This window comes from Miniopterus schreibersii (assembly GCF_964146895.1).
Source record: "Miniopterus schreibersii genome assembly, chromosome: 2".
Lineage (NCBI taxonomy): Eukaryota > Metazoa > Chordata > Mammalia > Chiroptera > Miniopteridae > Miniopterus > Miniopterus schreibersii.
The window spans coordinates 166,813,368-166,832,585 of record NC_138102.1 but is presented as its reverse complement, the minus strand read 5'-3'; the positions used below and the strand labels follow the sequence as shown (position 1 = coordinate 166,832,585).

The 19,218-nt window shown below is 36.5% G+C and overlaps 1 protein-coding gene across 1 annotated transcript in view; it reads right to left on the bottom strand.

Annotated features, from left to right (window-relative positions):
- LOC308552024 (alpha-2-macroglobulin-like) overlaps window positions 1-19,218 on the bottom strand; it is a 39,333-nt gene that overhangs the window by 4,918 nt on the left and 15,197 nt on the right. The window contains exons 14-31 of the mRNA XM_081126993.1: window positions 18,933-19,075; window positions 18,191-18,340; window positions 16,079-16,243; window positions 15,459-15,567; window positions 13,987-14,101; window positions 12,878-13,106; window positions 11,710-11,836; window positions 11,242-11,363; window positions 10,793-10,844; window positions 7,630-7,713; window positions 6,949-7,125; window positions 6,543-6,636; window positions 5,577-5,733; window positions 5,214-5,288; window positions 4,564-4,744; window positions 2,213-2,436; window positions 476-694; window positions 186-313 (exon numbers count right to left, since the gene is read on the bottom strand). Coding sequence (XP_080983119.1) covers window positions 186-313; window positions 476-694; window positions 2,213-2,436; window positions 4,564-4,744; window positions 5,214-5,288; window positions 5,577-5,733; window positions 6,543-6,636; window positions 6,949-7,125; window positions 7,630-7,713; window positions 10,793-10,844; window positions 11,242-11,363; window positions 11,710-11,836; window positions 12,878-13,106; window positions 13,987-14,101; window positions 15,459-15,567; window positions 16,079-16,243; window positions 18,191-18,340; window positions 18,933-19,075 — 2,551 coding nt within the window. The remainder of the gene's footprint in view (window positions 1-185; window positions 314-475; window positions 695-2,212; window positions 2,437-4,563; window positions 4,745-5,213; window positions 5,289-5,576; window positions 5,734-6,542; window positions 6,637-6,948; window positions 7,126-7,629; window positions 7,714-10,792; window positions 10,845-11,241; window positions 11,364-11,709; window positions 11,837-12,877; window positions 13,107-13,986; window positions 14,102-15,458; window positions 15,568-16,078; window positions 16,244-18,190; window positions 18,341-18,932; window positions 19,076-19,218) is intronic.

Below are 19,218 nucleotides of genomic sequence, written 5' to 3'. Positions count from 1 at the left end.
AGATTCTGGATGTGTACAATGTAAACCTCATCACTGAGAAATTCTGTATCAACATGAGAACATACTACTTTTTCGGTAAATGTAGTGCAAACATTTGCCGTCCCAGTGCTCTGCTTACTGAGGAGTTCCAGTAAAAAGATTGGTTGTTATACCCAGAATTAAGTGAGTCCGTTAGAAGGTCTTACCTGACATTCAGTGAGATCTGGAAGGTCGTGTAAGCTTTGGGTCCATCACAAGTTTGGGGCAGAGTTTGTACCCCCAAAGCAAATGGGAACTCTTCTTTTTCTGGGAGAATATTGTATTTCAAGGATGTCTGTGGAACATCAAAGACAAAAAGCTGTGTCTCTTCCTTCACCAATATTTCTCCCAATTTTCTCAACTCTTTTTGATTTGTTCTATCATTTCCTGAATTGGGACTTTTCAGGGAGAAAAGTTACTGTGGACCCTATGCCCTCATCTGTCCCAAAAGTCTCACCTGGAGATAGACACACCCTTGTCCTGTCGCTTTCATGCTGTATTCTCCAGGTACTGTTGGCAAGGAAGTCTGCTGTAGTAGCAAGCGGTTGTTGTTGTCTACTTGGAAATCTGTGGAAAATGTCCCTGAAGATTGAATGGTCACCCGTGCAGCCTTCTCAGTCCTGGTGAAAGTGGCTGCTCCGTATTTGGACAAAGCATGGAGCGCCACCACTGTGTCCTGAGAGAGACAAGTGCGAGAACCATTTAGGTATCACAAGCCTTTGAGGACTCAGAGGCCCATGTCAGCTGCCACAAAAGGGGTCTTGATTTCCTATTTCCCTCACTACTTAAGCACTGGAGTTCTAATTTCAATACTAGTTAGAATCCTTAAATAGATGATGGCACCATAACATTCACATAGCTTCCTTGAACTATATGCCCTAAAGTTTATTTTATTTCTCAGAAAATTGATCCTTTCCTTTCTATAAACATATGTGGGATATAAAATGTAGAAAATAAATTTATGAATGGGAATCATTTATTGGCATTAGCTATTTGCCTAAACTATCTTTTTATTTTATTTTTTTGGTGAATAATGTTTTTTATTCATCAAAGTTTTTTGGGTCAGAAATATTATAAACCTTAGTCATAATTATGCATTTTTCTTTTGGATGATTCTTAAGTGCTAATTTCCTTACACATTAAAAAAATCTAGATTATATATAATTTTCTTTTCACTTTCAATATACATATTGAGAAAAAGACTGAAAACAAGTTCAGTTATCACTGTCGAAGCATTTGAAAACTTGACAACTGTGGTCATACCCGCCAACACCCAACCAAAGTTCAGTTGGGCTCTTGACCCCAAATTAAATTCTTCTCTGCTGCTGAGGTCAGTGCCTCAAAAGAGCACAGTGTCCTTTGCAGCCATGATCAAGGTCATGTTTCAGTTTCTTCAAAGAAAATAATAATTATAATTTTCTCTGTGATTTATTGACATTTTTATTTGGCTCTTCCTTTTTTACTGGAAGTTTGAATTCCCCTATTCATATTTGTATTTTCAATTCTCATCAACACTGAAACTGGATGACATCCTGAAGTAACATGTTTATAAGAAATAAAGGCTAAGCATTCTAACAAAATTATTCAGGTTTTTCTATTCACATGGAGTAATACAACATCAAGTACAACGGAGAAAGGACGAAATGACATTTTGTCATAGGTGTATAGGCTAACAATTAAATTCTCTGAAGATAAAACTTTCTGCTGTGTACATATTGATGAATTTTTCAGATATAAAATTATATAGTTAGGCTCAGGAGGTTGGATGAATAAGGGTAGTTCTTTATGCTCCTGATGAATAAGTGGATAGAGGAAGCATGAAATGTGTCAGCTTTAAAAGAAACCAGTTAAAAGAGACCTAGGAATGAAGAGATTTTCGAGGAGAGATTATTGGGTTTTGAGTAGTATTCCTAGGAACCCTTTGAAAGGGACTCTTAGAACTTTCAAAAGATTGATAGATTTTTAAATTCATTCTGATGTGGCTATTGATAGTGGTGCCCCACTACTGCTTTAGGGGAGGTAGAGTTGTTATTGGAAAGAAGACACTATGATAGTAACACAGGGATGGCTGCCAGAATTCTAGACATTTTCTTTTTAGCTCTCTTGACTTTCATTTTTCTTTATTTCTCACTATCCCTGAATTCTAATAATATCATCCTCATTTCAAGTTATTCTCATCTGGGAAACTACTAACCTGGGTGGAAGAGAAGCCTCCTTGAGAATTCTGTTGCTTTGTGATCCACTTCACAATGTGCGATGCGGAAGTCAGCTCCTCTGAGGTTGGGGCAGGCTGGGCCGTGAGGTGTGCAAGGAGCACATAGGACGTCATCTCCACCTCAGCAGAAGGAGCCCGGGGTTGGTAAAAATGCTCCATTGGTGCACTGGGTTTCTGAGGTCGTGTCCAGTGAACAGAATTATCTGGAGGTGAGAAAAATAGATTTATGACTGACTACATATTTGCGTTTAATTTAAGGGGAAAGTGCCCAAGCCAGAGCTGAAGTGAAGATTGCATTTCTATAATAATCTCCTGAATCTTATCCAGGTGATCTTCCTTCTGTGTAAATCTGAACGTGGTTTGTTTCAGCCAGGTTAAGGAAGAAAATGTTGCTGGAGTCAGAAGCCCAGAGCCATCTAAATTTTCAAACGGTTGCTATAGTTGGGTTGGTGGGAGAGCGAAATAGCAGAGCAAGTTCTCTCACTGGTGGTTGTAATGTCCTATTTCTGATATTTTGCAAACCTTATCTAGAGTTTGTTAAATTTTCTGTAAAGCCTGGCCTTAGAGGTTTTTTGTGATGATCACAGATCACTTGAGATAATGGAATTCATACTCATTAGATCAGAAAAAAATACAGGAGTCCTTAAAATACCGAAGACTAACAAGGGTATGAAATAATGGGAACTGACTTACACTGCTGTGGGAAGTGAACTGCTCTTTGGAGAGCAATTTGGCAATATCCAGCAAAGAGGAAGATGTGTTTAGCCTACTATTCAGCAATTACATTTCTTGGAGAATAACTTTGGGAAACACACATGCACAAGGAGACATGTCTATATTCATTTCAGCATGGCTTGTTACAGAAACAATTAAGAAACAAGAAAAGATCCATGAGGAGAGACTCTCCATATAGATTATGACCTTTTTATGTATTGTAATACATTAAGCAGCAGTGAAAATTAATGAACTAGAGTTACAGGCACCCATTAGGGGACTTTTATTAGCATAATGTTGAATTTAAGAAAAACAAAAGGCAAACAGACAAGAAAATAAGATGCAGAAATACTCAAAAGTATGATATTGCTTATCTAAAGATGAAAAATATAAAAATTTTGAATATTATTTAGGGATACATATGCAGAAAATATATAAATGAATCCATATAAATTGTAATGACAAATTCAGGATGATTCCCTTTGGGGATGGGGGTGGTACACAGGGAATTTTTCCTACAATGGTAATATTTTATTTCTTAATCTGGAAGGGAGGTATAAAGGTATTTGCTAATTATTCTTTACGCCTTTTTGTATGTCTGAAATATTTCCCAATACAATTTTAAGAACAAACAATTAACGGCACTGTCAAAGGAGAAAGGCAGAATATGTTTTATTAAGTATCTTATCATTTGCATTTTATTTTCTACTTCTTTGACTCCCCTACCCCATATAGACCACTGTTTACATAGAAGTATTGTGTGAATATAAAAATATTTGTCAACATTATTAGTCTTGTGAAATGAGCATAAAATACCAGAATTTATTCACGGGGCTACTTCCTTCAATCCTTTTTTATTTTTTATGTTTTTATTGATTTCAGAGAGAGGAAGGCAGAGGGAGAGAGATAGAAACATCAATGATGAATCACTGACTGGCTGCCTCCTATAGGCCCCCTTACAGGGAATAGAGCCCAAAACCTGGGCATGAGCCCTGACCAAGAATTGAACTGTGATCTTCTGATTCATGGGTCAACGCTCAACCACTGAGCCACGCCGGCCAGGGTTTGATCCTTTCTTATATTTAAGAAATAGCAGAGCAAATTCTCTCACTGGTGGTCATAATGTCCTATTTCTGATATTTTGCCAACCTTATGATATGGTGCACCAGGTAAGGGTTGGATATATATTAGTAACTGATGTCTTAATCATAGTAGCTCATACTTTTATAGCACTTACTAGGTGCCATATACTCTACCAAGTGCTTTACATGTTAACTCATTTAACTCTGACAACAACCCTGTGAAGTAAATACTGTTATTACTCCCATTTTACTGATGAGGGAACTGAAATACGCTCAAGTTAAGTGACTTGCTCCAGGTCACATTGGTAATACGTTTTGGAGCTGGTCTCCAGGGGCCAAGCCTCTCACTATTACAGTATACTGCCTCTTCTTTGATGTGTGAATTAACTAAGAAATCCTAGATTTTATAATGATATAGACAAAAAAAGAGAGAAGAAAGGGGTCACAGGAGATAGGGGTAGGGGATTTTTGCAAGTTAGTAGTACTTGATACAGGGAATGTGGAATGGGAGAAAGATTTCAGGTATGCACTCACCTTCCTTCACTGCTTCCTCATTAAGTGAGTTGAGGACTTCATTCTTTTTTTCCTGTTTACCTGCCAGGGCAAAAGCATAGGCCAACAGTGCCTTGGTGTAGACATGGCTTCCGTGGGCTCTTCCCTTTGCTGACTCCCAGGCTGACTCCAGGCAGAACAGAGCATTACGGACAACAGGATGCTGAGAAAGAAGAAGGGAGCTGAGCGATGTGAATAGGGAGGCTGGCATTCCCGGGGAAATGCATAGACCGTAACATAGGAGGTAAAAACGGGATTTCAGGTGCATTTGTCTGTCTAGCCTCATTCCTATGGATAGAGAGAAAAGTATTTTTTATCTGTTATTCTCACATTTATAAGGCAGGAACATAGGCCATATCTTTAGAATTCATTGTGTGTGTGTGTGTGTGTGTGTGTGTGTGTGTGTTGGGGAGGGGTGGCTGTTACGGAGTAAATAGCTTAGGAGCATCACTGGGAAAGTGTAAATCTTTCTTAATGGGTTGACCAAATTCTCTATTGATCTGGGAAGCATTGGCATTGCACAGAAGGAAAGCCGACACTTGGCTCTTAGTAGGGTGATATTTCAGACAGCAAGTCAGTAGCTTCCTGGCATCCATAGTTAAGCTTCAGCAGGGGAAGGAGGTGGTACCTACAGTGACAGGAAGAGGGATCTCCAGAAGGGCAATGGTGACATAGGCAGAGAGGGTCTCTTCATCTTCAACTCCTCCCTGTAAAGATGAGGAGAGATTTGAGTAATTTAACTTCTGAGAAGGCTCTCAATCAGCTCTTCGTTTTCTGCCGGAATTTATGGAATTTCATGGAATTTATCTTTTCCCATATTCATCCCAGTGGGGCAAAATACCACATTCAACCTAAATGCCGTGTCCTCTTTCTTGGTGCTCTCCAGGTTTCATTTTCTTCTGATACCTTCCCTGAGGGGTTCCCACATAATTACCTCCTCTCCTCATCCTTGTACACAGCATAATGGACAAACCAAAGGTCTGAGGACACTTTACCTTAATGGCATTGTTGAGCAGTGACCCAGAACTTCTGAAACAGCCATTGTCCTTCTGCTTCTGGGAGAGCCAGATGAGGGCTTGGGTAATGTGAGCTTCATCAATGAAGATGTAAGTTCGAGCCTGGGCAAAAGTCTTCAGTACAAAGGCAGTGAGCCTGAGGCAGGGAGGAAGGGGTGATGGCATTTCTGTTGTTACATAAATGGTTTTACAACCAGCAACAGGCTTCATAGGATACTTCTTACATCAATATAAGTCCTCTAACAGGAATTTTTGTGTACGTAGAACTCCCATCTCCTTTGGACTGCTGGGTCTAATTAATTTGCTAGGTCTTATATTTTCTTGCTGACTCACTTCTTCTTTGCTACAAAGAGTCTAAGTACTTCTAATGTTGCTTAAAAAACTTATTTCAGTATGGCTTAAAATCTTTCTTCTCTTTAGAGATTTCCTTCTGTAGATGGCAGAATCTTCTCATGCAACTCTTACATGCAATAACAACCTCTAATATTGCTTTGCCTTAGAGATTTAAAAACTGTTTCATATCTCTGGTCCTTCTCATTTCTTCCGATTGGTGAGTTTATTCTCAGTCAAATTGAGTATGATCTAAAAAACCATAATATAATCTGAAGTAAACATGGTTTATCTAGAAGTTATATGATATGTTCATTGGCCATATCATTAAAATGTTCATGGTTATGGGAGTTATTTTAGAAAAAAAAAATATTTTAGAAAGAAGACCTTGATGTATTATTAACAGGATGAATTTTGGGGTCAAGTGTAGCATACATGTATTTCAGTTTCAGCTTTTCTGCTTGTTACCTTGCTAAACTTGGTGTATTTATCAAGTAGAACCAATTACAGGTTTAATAAGGCGTATCTGATAGGGTTACGATGAATATAATTATGATAATATATGTAAATGAGCTGGCACAAAAATAGGAGTTCAAAAAACTCTCTTTTTCTTACCAGGTATTGCCTGTGCTCCTTCCCCTGCCATGTGCCTCCCCAAATGTGCTATAGGAGCCATCACGGTGCTTGTAGTTCAGCTGTCTCTGGTAACCTGGAATGGAAGGTTAATGAAACAGCATGAAAGATTGTATACACTGTGTTAGAGAAAAATGCCTTGGCCTCTCTTGTGATATTTCCTAAATTTTGCTGCCATATGTTAGAAGATTGAGTCCTAAACATTTTATTGGCAGCTGGATGCTGAATGGTTACCATGAAATTAACTGTTATAGTATTCTTATCATAAGAACTATCATAGTAAGATAAGCTAATGTATCATAGTATTGATAAGTAACTCAAGTCTATTAGGAAATTCAGTCTATTGTTGAAGTAACACTGTGAAGTTTTCACTCATTCAATCACTCACCAGTATTGAGGTAGCCAATGGCCTTGGACTTGATCTCTGGAGTCAGTTGCTGTGTTTCATTTAGGTAATTCAGAACATAGATGTTAGGAGCGAAGAGGACCATATTCTGTTCTCCACAGCCATAGGGCATTCGGAGGAGATTTTGTGTGTTTCTCATGGCAGAGGCTAATATGTCTCCTAGGGAATGGGGGAGATGGGAAATCATAAAGCTTATAGATTATAACCTATCAGAATCATAAAGAAAAATATAAATTATTAACTGAGGTAAAGAAATGAGGATTTTTAAGAAAGGTAAGTCTTCCAGGGACAGAAGTATGATTGGAATCAATAAACAAGCCTATAAAAGGAGAGAAGAGCCCAGCAGGCATGGCTCAGCTGTTTAGCATTGACCTATGATCCAGAAGATAGTGGTTCAATTTCTGGTCAGGGCACATGCCAGGTTGCAGGCTCGATCCCCAGTAGGGGGCGTGCAGGAGGCAGTGGATCAATGACTCTCTCATCATTGATATTTCTCTTTTCCCCTCTTCCTTCCTCTCTCTGAAATCAATAAAGATTTTTTTTTAAAAAAAAAAGAGAAGAAAGAAGTTTAAATTATAATTGTTATTTTGAGAACATTTATGGAAAAAAATGTAGTAGAAACTGTCAATATAGTAGAATAATCTACTAGGGCTGGAGACTTACCCAAAACTGAGAAGGAGGCTCGGGCAGATTCTTTTACTACATTTGGCGGCAGCTTGAGAGATACTTGATCAGGCACCTCACCACCTAGAGAAAAAAACAAATCAGCCATAAGGAAAATTATTTCTGCTATGTATCTTCCTGAAGAGCTCTAAGACCAAGAAGTCAGAACAATGCCTTAGACCTAAACTTCTGAAAAGTCTTTTATAGACTTTTAAGTCTTTTATAGACTTAAAAGACTTCTGTCTATCTTTTAATATTCCATTTTTTAATACCTTAAATATGTATGAAAAGGATTCTGAGATTTCCAGAACTTGTCCTTCCCCAAGCATTTTTTCTCCCTATGTATAGAGTTACATTCCAAAAGAAGTCTACACATTTACAAGTGCCCCAGATGTCATCCTATGGCTGACACAAGATGGTTATCACAAAATGATATATTTAATGCCCATCCCCAACCTCCTTATTCAGCAGTTGTATGAAAAAAAACCTCCACTCTTATATATACATAAGAAAAATAAGAATAAAAATATCCAAAAAGTTCCTGAATTCTACAATAATGCTCTGTCGTAACTTCCATCAGATTTCACCAGATATGAATATAGTATTTTTATGGTAGCTCTGGACATAAGGGTGGGGGCAAAGATGAACAAATTTGACTCATTGAAAATAAAATAATTGCTGCTGATAAGTATGCATTTACTGCCATTCTAATGATGAATTACATGGTGATGAAACAAAGCAAAATGTATTTATCTTCATGCTACATCTCTCCCTCATAAAATTAGTAAAACTTTTGTTAGAGGGTACAAAGTTTCAGTTATGCAAGATGAATAAATTCTAGAGATCTACCTTACAAGATAGTGCCTATCGTTACCAATATTGTATTGTATGTGTAAACATTTGCTAATAAGATAGATCTTTTATTAAATGTTCTTACCATACAAAATGATAAATAGAGAGTGGGAGGAAACTTTTGGAGATAACTGTTAAGTTTATGGTATAGGTTGTGGTGTATACTTAAATCTCCAAACTCATCAAGTTATAGACATTAATTATGTATGTTTTAAAAATTATATTAATTATATATGGTCATATAATTAAATTTAAATTCAATCTAGTCATTAAATATATAATATAATTATGTATTAAATACATATCATTGTATTAATTATGCATATATTATTTGTATGTAAAAAAATCCTCTATTACTTTCTAAAAAAAAGAAAGAAAGAAAGAATACTTCTATAAGGAAACATGCCATAAGTAAAGTAAAAAGACAAACTACCAACTGAAAGAAAATACTTTAATTTATTCAATACATATATTCAGTATCTTACAGCTGAGTCAGAAAAAGGGCAAACTAACATGAATAGTCGAGCATATAAAAGCAATTCATAAATATGCACAAATAAGCTCACTCTCACTTGTGATTAGAGAAACTTAAGTTAAAACAGCAATATATTGTTTCATCCAAATATTTGGTTAAAATTAAAAAGTTTTATGGTAATAGATGATGGTGATCATCATACGGAATGTAAACTGGCAGAAATATAAACATGAATTTAGGTTAATAAAGAGAGTTTTCTCATTCGATTAAAACTAAGAATATCCTTACTGCCTTTTAATCAGGAATTTCACACTTTGCTATCTACTTTAGGTATGCTTGCATCTGTACACAAGGGGCCTGCACTTATGTATGTATGTACAGGGTGGGGCAAACGTAGGTTTACAGTTATAAGTATGTGAAACACAACTTGTTCTTGTATTATTATTTATTAATTATTGTATATTTTCCACATGAACAACTGTCAATGTACTTTTGCCCTAGCCTCTATGTATGCATGCAAATATGCATTCATTCCTTTATTCTGAAAAATAGTTGGAAAAACCAATTTGGGAATGACTGAAAAAAAACAAGCAGAACTATGAGATATTGATAGTATGGAATTAAAGGGACCTAAAAGGAATTACCTAGATTTATAGTTTAAGGTGGATACATTTTGAACACAAGTTGCTGAGTAAAAAAAGCAAAGTTATAGAATGAAACTTATGCCATATATGTAAATCATACATACACAAACAAATTCATCTACACGTATTATTTCTAAACCTACACAGATGATCATTAAATCACTGTAAAAGGCTGTAGGGGGGTGACGTTAATTAACCTTTAATATGAAATTCTGTGTTTTTTTAAAAAGGAGAACACATTTTGGTATTGCACAGGTAATTAAAGATAATTCTAATAAAACTACCTGATGATTAGCTCTAGATAGATGTATAAGAGATAAATAAAAATGAAGAACTCAGAATTGGAGGAGAAACCGTGACAAAAGAATTTGGTGATAACACTAAATTCACTTAAATGTATAAATAAGGCTAAACATCCAGGCAATTATGCTTTTAGAACACATTTTACATATTTGAAGTCTTGGCAATATAAAAATCATACTGGACAGAAATTAGTAGGTAGATAAAGTCAAGGAACATATATGTGATGTTGATTTGACGGTAGTTTGAAGTAAGAACACATTGTGTTGATAAATTTCTTAGTGTACTAAATTTCTTATAAATATTTTTGTCTAGACTAAAAAATTCTCCACCAAGATAAAGTTATATATTTTATTGTAAACTTCTTCCGTCCCTGTCAAATGACTGGCAGAGCACTAGGTACAGGACTGGCATCAAATAAATACTGACATGACAATAATGGTAGAGGCTATGGCAACTTCTTTGGGAAATAGCATGGTCCCATTATCAAATTCTGTTGGATGTGCAAACCTCGGGGTGGGGTGGCCTGAATTTAGCTGCCCATATATTGTATTGCTAAATATTCAAGGAAATATCCCCTTGGCAATATTCTGATTCTACCCACTTTCTACCTATAACCGCATCCTACATTGATTGGTCAGAAAGACATTCTGATGTTGCACAGCTGCTGTAAGACAAAAACACTCAGCATGCATGAGTTACGGATATTCTCCTGATCAAATTACTTGACCTCTCTAAGACCAGTTTTCTCACTTGTCAAATGGGTTGATGGTTCTTTGGGTCTTACTTACCTGATAGAGTACGTGTAGAAATAGTATATAAAATTCTTTGAACACCAAATGTTATACAAACTTTAGTTAATGTTATTTTAATTATGAAGGCTGATTCTTACCTGATGGGCAAAGCAGGGAGTTGAAAGTTACTTCCTTCTCTATTCCTTCAGGCTTTAGGTGGAAAGAAAAGAAAGTTAGAGGTGAGAATGGACTGACTTTCAGGACACTTGTATTGGTAGGGTAACCACAAATTTCTTGATAGTAAAGAGAAGAACTGGAACTGATTTTTCAAATGTGTTATATAAATAAATTCTATAAGTAAAAGCAATATGAAGGAGACAGGTTGATAGATGAGAAAGTGAGGGGAAAATCTGAAAATAAGAGAAAGAGAGATGGGAAGATAGAGATAGAGACAAATACAGGTATCTATATCTATAGGATAATATTATGAAATATCTCACGATGGTATATTATCTAGCCTTTCTTACCTAAAAGTTATAATCTCGATTGGATTCACCATTGTCTTTATTGGCTCATTGTGACCTATCAAATGAGCAGGGTTACTCACCTCAACCAAAAGGGGCTTGATGATTGTGTCTTTCTTTCCATATTCAGGGACCACAGCCACCTCATCCCCACACAGCTCTTGAGACGCCAGGGCTTCTGCGTTCACGGTGAAATTCACAGTCCCTGAGAAAGGGGCCAGTAGAGATGAGCACTCTCTCCCTTTTCCTCCAGACCTCCAAACTCCAAGACTTAGAAATGTCCTGTCACCCCCCCCCCTTTTGTTTTGTTTTATAAAAAACACAGGAGCAGGAGTAGAAGCTGCATAAACTACGGAAAAATGATACTGAGCATCCAAGGTGGAGATGGAAGTGAGGGGAGTAAAAATGTCTTTCTAGACATCCTAGAATAAAAGACAAAGAAAAAAATCCTACCATCTGGGGGACAGGGGAAAGCAGAACTAGACATAAGCAGCCCACTGGTATACAATCTTTGAGTAGGACTGAGTAGTTTCTAGGGATTTGTCCCTCACCTAATGACTTCGGGGTTACTGCCCAGGATATGGTTTGTCGTCCATTCCCACAGATGCAGTGAGAGTCTTGTTTCTTCTCGCCCGGGACAGCTAGGAAAGCAGGAGAGGCTTCTAGTCGCACATTGACCTGAAAACACACATGAGACAGGGACAAGAGATCAGAGCAAGAAGGGGACCAAAGGGAGAATGGCTTGAAATAAAGCATTTTAGAGGAGTGGTTTAGATTTCAGGTTGCCTAATATTGAAAACCTTATAGGTAGATTTGAACTCTAAATATTAGTATTTTGGTATAATCTGCTCCTTCATGTGGTGGGACCGGAAGTGAGGAAGAGTCATGATGGCATGTTGCCTGGGGGAGCTCTACTTATTTGGCTTGGAATCTTGACCATCCTCTCAGCTTTCTCAGCAGAGTACACAATATTTGTAAACAGTTATGGTTTCCATGGAGGTAAGATGCTCACAAATAATTTTTAATCAATTAACGATACATGAAAAGTTAAATATATGGGAATACAGATGTTGAAACCTTGAAGAATCTAAGACATGCAAATGGAGCCTAATGATTTTTGATGTTCATAGCAGAAATCTTCATACAACACAAATTTCCTAACCTTAGAACACTGTGATAAGAGTCAGAAACTTGTGACTACATGAATGGACCTTGAGAATATTATGCTAAGCGAAATGTCAGTCACAAAAAGCTAAGAACCATATGATTTCACTCACATGGGGATGTAAAATTGAAAATCATAGACACAAACAACAGTATAGTGGTTACCAGAGGGGAGGGGGGGTAGCAAAGGGTAAGGGGGGCCAAATATATGGTGATGGAAGACGATTTGACTTTGGGTGGTGGGCACACAGTGCAATATACAGATCACGTACCATAGAAATGTATGCTTGAAACTTATATAATATTAATAGATGTCACCCCAATAAATTTAATTTAAAAAAATCTTAGAAAGGAAAAGAGTCAGAAGCTTGTTTTAAGTTGCAACCTGGTATTTAGAGATATCAGTAACTATAGTTATAAATATGCATATGAATATCTGATAGTATTCTTCCTCTGGTGAGCACATTTTGCACACAGGAGTTTGTTAGTATTCCTAGGTATGCAATTTTAAATTTAATTAACCTTGTGTTCAATTTAGGAAAGCAAGGTTCTTACCCGGATGCACTGGGGAAGGTAGTTTAGGACAGTAGCCTTGAGTGTGAAGGCCTCTCCACGGATCACAGAGTAGGGCATTGTGAGTTCCACAAAGAAGGGCTGGAAGGCCCGGAGAGTGGCGGGAAGAGAGAGACCAAGTCCAGTGTCACTGGACAGGCAGAGGGCCCCTGCCTTCCACTCAGTGATGGTGTCAGGGACTATTACTCCTACTTCAGCCACGCCCGATGAGCTGGAAAGGATGGCAATGTGAAGAACAGAAAGTAAGCAGGTAAATAAACCCTTTCTAGGAAGAGAACCCCTATAAATGACTCTATTGTCATGATTTGTATGCACTCAGAAGAAATACCAATAATGAAGAGTATAAACAAGGCTTAAAATAAGACCATATAACTCCTTTTCTTCCATAATTGTTTTTAAGTCTAGTCTATATTAGAATCTCCTATAGCCCGGCCGGGCGTGGCTCAGCTGTTGAGAGTCAACCTGGGATCCAGGCGATCGGGGTTCGATTCCCGGTCAGGGCACATGCCCAGGTTGAGGGCTTGATCAATGACTCTCTCATCATTGATGTTTCTGTCTCTCTCTCCCTCTCCTTTCCTCTCTCTGAAATCAATAAAGATATATTAAAAAAAAGAAAAGAATCTCCTATAGACATATAGCTGTAGTATAATCTATTATAGATAATATAATTATAAACTGAATATGTAATTTGAAATTGTTATTAAATTTTGCTCTCTAAAATACTGTTCCACTGAGGGCAGGTTTATAATTTTCAATTCTACTACTACTGTGTCTAGTTGGTCTGACTGATTCTGTTCTTAATTCAAGAATGCTTACCAATAAAGGGTCCCTTAAATTAATCTATGCAGTGCTTGGCTATATTTAGTCTTTATGTATATTTTGTGGAAATCTTTGAATTAAATTTGTGCAAAATTTCTTAGCTTTGATGCAATTATATCGGTGAGATGTCATAGCAGAAGTAGTTATGTTCAACTTCTTCTGAAAACAGCAATGTGTCTAAAGAAATACTGGGGCATTGAAAAGTTAGCTAAAAGTGGAAAATTATGATCAATCTCTACTGTTGCATCTTCTACATAAAGGAAGTTACTTACTCTACTACCACCAAGTCCCAGATCCACGTCTCAGGGAAGTACTTTCTCACAGTCTCTGCGAGAGGCTCTGAAGCCTGTGCTGCAAAATCATCGTTGCTCTCCATTCCAACATCTTCTATGGCGGATGAAGGAGGAGACAGAAACAATAAATATAAAGATCAAGCTTATAAGAGATTGTAATAAGTGCTACAAAAGAAATAAACAAGGTGATGAAATGGGAACCAGGAGAGGGCAATTGGGTGTTAAGGAAAAACTTCTTTGAGGAGGTAATATTTTAGCGGAATTCTTTTTTTTTTTTTCCAGAATTCTTAAGTATTAAAATAAATTAGGAGTGAGGTGAGGGAAGAGAGTCACAAGCAGAGAACATAGAGACGTAGAGGCAGAAAGAGCCTTAGACTGTGGGGCAAAAAGCGAGTCCTCTGTGGCTACTGCCCATCTTGCAAGTGAAGATTTCTGTGACATGGGGGTGGGAGGAGGGCAGGAGTCAAAGCTTCCATTTGGTATGTTTCTCGGTGGGAGAGAAAAATCATAGCCAGACATCATGACAGTGGCTTTGTGAAACGGTTTATAGCAGTGAAAAGATAAAGGAGTAAAAACATTATTCCCTTATGTATCAAAAGGTGAGAGTTAGGATCTCTTATCTTCTTTACCTTTCATTAATGGGGTGCTGGTAAATATTTAATGTCCAGCTCTCTGGAAAAATGTTTGTGCATATATATACTTATACATAAGTTAACTATAATCCTTTATGTTCTAAAGGATTATAGAATATAATTTATAAATAATAAAAATATACAATAATTTTTATTTAAACTCCACATAGCCAATTTATCCTCATTGAGTTTTTTCCTTGATTTTTGACAAACTCTTTGGTTTGTTCTCAATGTGTGTTCAACCATGGTTTGACAATCTCGGACAATACTCGAATGCTTGATTGCTCTCTGACTCATCAAAGAAGTAGCCCACGTCACTGACAAATGAGTGTGATGTCAACGTGAGCATCGGCTGACGTCTTTGGGACCTTACGGAACTTCTTCCCTTGGTTGGTGAGAGTGTGGTCCCGACCTGTCAGCATTTCTGTTTGTTTACATTGATCCTGTGCCTCAAAACTTTCTTCCCTCTCCAGCTCCACATGTCTTTATATACTAGATACAGATTCTTTCTGAAGAATTCTTTCTGGCTTTCCTGATTCTTCAATCAGAATGATTCCCTTTTTTTTTTCCGTACATCTTCCCCTGTCTTTTCACACTTTTCACAATCTACCTTGTGTTCACTCCAGCTTTGCATATGTGGGAGCTTGACACAATCCGAGTTTTTGGGTTTGTATTGCTATGTGACTTTGAGCAAGAACCTTAATATACCTGAATCACAAGTTTTTTTGTTTGGTTAATTTGATCACATTTTATCTTTTAAAAATTCCTTTTATTTAGTTCAATATATTAGGTAATTAATTATTATTATTATTTTTTTACCTGAATAAGCTAATAGTCTTGAAGTACCCACCATCGCATAGGGTCGAACTTGTTCACATACTTTGGGTTTACGAATCTTTGAGTTAGTGAACACCTTTAAGCCCATATCCTGTGAAGAAAATTATCACCTAATCAGTACATAAATATTATAAAAAATATATAGGCATATACTTTTAAAAATTGAAATTAACAAACAATACAATTAGTTTAATATTAAATTTTTAATGTTCACATTTGTAGGAGGTAATTTCATTCTTTTTAAAAAAGGCTTTCAGACATCTGTAATATTTTAAACAAAAATAAAATTAAAAAAAGAAACACAAAAAAATAAAAAAGGCTTTCAACAGTAATTATTTTATATATTTGATATTTATAAATATAACAAGGAAATGAATTTCAGTAAAAAGAAGAAAACTTGATTAATAGTCCAAAAAGTTACAGCACTGGCTCTTTACTATTAGCACGTCTGCTGTTCTTAGTGACCTTGGAGAAGTCACTTGACCTTTCTATGTCCCATTACCCTCAACTGTGATATGAAGGCATTAAAATAAATAATTTAAAGATATATACAATATTTTGTAAACCTTAAGAACTGACCATCTGTAATATAGGGAATTTACCTCTAAGAAGCTATACATATCTTTTTCATCTGTATTTGATACTGGGGAATAGATGATTCCATTGACAGAGATATGTTGACTGATACAGTCTCCATTGTCTTCCATTGGTTGATTCAAACTCTCAGGGAAACCAGTGAGGTCCTTTACTGGTAGCAGGTTATAAACCTGTACAAATGCAAAGGACAAACTGACTTGTGGTTTATTTTTCTTAAGTGCAAGGATAATCACCATTAGTTTTTGAAAACCTCCATTGCTCATTTTATAGAGATGATTTTGAAAATGTTTAACAATTTTAGGGAAAAAAACACCCCAAAACATTCCTGTCTAAGCAGGGATCATAATACTTCGTTACATAGTTCAGAGGCAAACCTTAGACTCTATGCTAGAATGAAATATAACTTTATTAAGAGAAATTGAGGTCTGCTGTATTTGAGACATTGTACAAAGCTTTAAGAAGATAGAATGAAATGATAGTTTGGTCTCTACCTGGTGGTTAGCAACTGACTTAGTGTATAACCAAATTAACCGGCACATGTTTATACAGGTACATGAATAAATATATAACCTCTATATAGAACAGGGTAGTATTTTCTTAGGTATTATTCATGGGGACAAAATGCTCCAGATCTTCACAAATACATACAATAACTGTAAAATACTGGAAATAATGCTTTTAAATTCATTTGAAAAGGAAGAGTAAGACAGACATAAAAATGCCAATAGGGGCACTGTGCTATATTCATAGGAGTTCTAAATTAATTGATAAGAATAGATTAGCAAAGTGAGTACTATAATGAAATTAGACATTTCTTAAAGGCAGTTCCCCCTTACTATTTTCTGTCTTCCTTCTCTGCTGATTTTTACTCCAAAGCATATTATATAATTATTGTCTGTCTAATCTATAAAAATGTTAGTTCCACATGAGCATGGATTTTTGTCTTTCCAGTAGTTCACTAATAGATCCCTAGAACTTCAACACACAGTAGGCACACCTAGGACACAATAGGCACTAAATATGTGTTGAATTAATGGCTTATGCTTCTTGGAGAAAAGTTTCATTAGTAAAACACTATCAAGGATTGAGAACTAGTATTCTAACCCAGGTCTGCTACTAAATACTTGAAAGCTTCTGCTTTATTATTAACAAATTAATAGGATCTTCTGCCTTTTCTACCCATCAGGGTTGTTATAATTAAAAAATATCAAACACTTTGAGAACTATAAAATTTTGTTATACAAACACAAAACATTAATGTTATTTTTCCACATATCCCCTCCCCCCACTATTGAAATGTACTCGATACTTTCTTTAGAAGTATTCTTATATTTTCAATTAAATTCCACTAGAAGGACCAAAAAATAATTCTTATAAGTTTTTCTTTTAGGGGAGTAAAAATATAAATTTCCCTTTGCAAAATTTTGATGGTAAAACATCAATAAGAGGTTGTTCCAATTGGCCTCATATTGAACATTTTAAGATATGAGCAAGTGATTATTTGAACACACTGTTAAGTAGTTTCTTACTGTTCCGCTCCAGCATACCATACCCTTTGGCTATTTTTTGTTAAACCAGTATTTTAAAAGAATTCATTTATTAATGGCATTTATCATATAGTAATTCATTTTTCCTAATTTTTACACTTCAGATACATTACAACATCTTCCTTCAGAAATTGTGTTCATCTCAGGATATCCAGTATTTCAACTGATATAATTCTTATGAGAACAGTTATTTGATATTTCATTTAACCTGTGCAGTCTTAATGCAAGCAAATATACCATTCTGTTAGGCTTTTCAAAATGTTAAAACTAGTTTGAAAACTCCATTATTGGTTTCATAGAGCTCTAGGATTTCAGGGACTTGGGATGTAGCATGATTTTATCTATAGCTGTATGTATGTATGTATGTATGTATGTATGAATGATCTATTCATCTATCTAGCTTCATATGTAATACATTTCTCACCAAAAAAAGTGCACATGAAAGAGCTCAAAACTATTTACTCCTAGATAAATATAATTGTGATAGATCCTTTTCTACTCAAAAAGGCATTTCTTCTTGCTTGGAGACCCTTACCTGGCCCTTGCTGATCTGAGGCGGAGGGCACTCACCGTGGATGGGGAGAGCTCTGCCTCGGGCTTCATGAGCAGCACACTTTGGTCCACTGCGCGGAGAGCACAGAGGGACTGAGGAGTGGCTGTGACACGCAGGTGGGCATGTGAGGCTGGAAGGCTTTGTGCTGGGCTGAAGCTCAAATCCACCTGTGAAATTGGGGAGAAAGATCAGAAAAACAAATTTCCTGACTTAACCAGGCATTCACTAGCATTTTCTGAGTTCTGCTCACATTCAGTGCATAACCAGTGTTTGACTTTGCAGCAGTTGGCCCTGTGTGAGGCCTGAGGCTTTTTGTCCCTACACTTCACTTTGATTTCCAAGAATCAGTTGAGCCATTATAATGACATCTAATTATTTTTACAACTTATTAAATTTGAGATGCCATTATTACCTTTGATACACGGTGAAGTGTTCATTAACTGCAAAGTAGAATGCAAATAGTTCTAGGCGCTCTTGTATTTTTCTTTTGGCTCTTTAGTACTCTTAAAAATATATTTCCCAACATTTCATCATACAAGAAGGGAATAAGGTATTCTGAATTATATCATATGGTAAGAGATAATGGATGAGAATCTTGCACTAGGAGTCAAGTGACATGGCTTCTTAGTGTGACTTTGCCATTACCTTGCTGAAATCCTCTAGGATTTAACCCCTTTGGTCCCAATGCTCGCATGTAGAAAATAATAACGATAGTAACTTCTAGTTTGCTGTTAAAAAATTGTGGTATGAAGCACCTACCTTATTGGCCAGACAGTTTTCAATCTCATATTTTGCAGAATCCCCAACCACTTCCCCATCAGGTAAAATGGTATAGATGAGCAATCGAGCAACTGGAGCAATGTCTGATTCCACGGGGACCGATACAGAAAAATGGCCTTGCGCTGCAGCACAGACAATGAGGAAGGGATTGCCGGTTAGATATCTCCCCAGGGCTAAAATGAATGTTTTCTATTAGGAGCTTGGTCTGCTTAATGACTATTTCTATTAGCAGGTGTAATAGAGATAATAAACTGTAACAAATGGA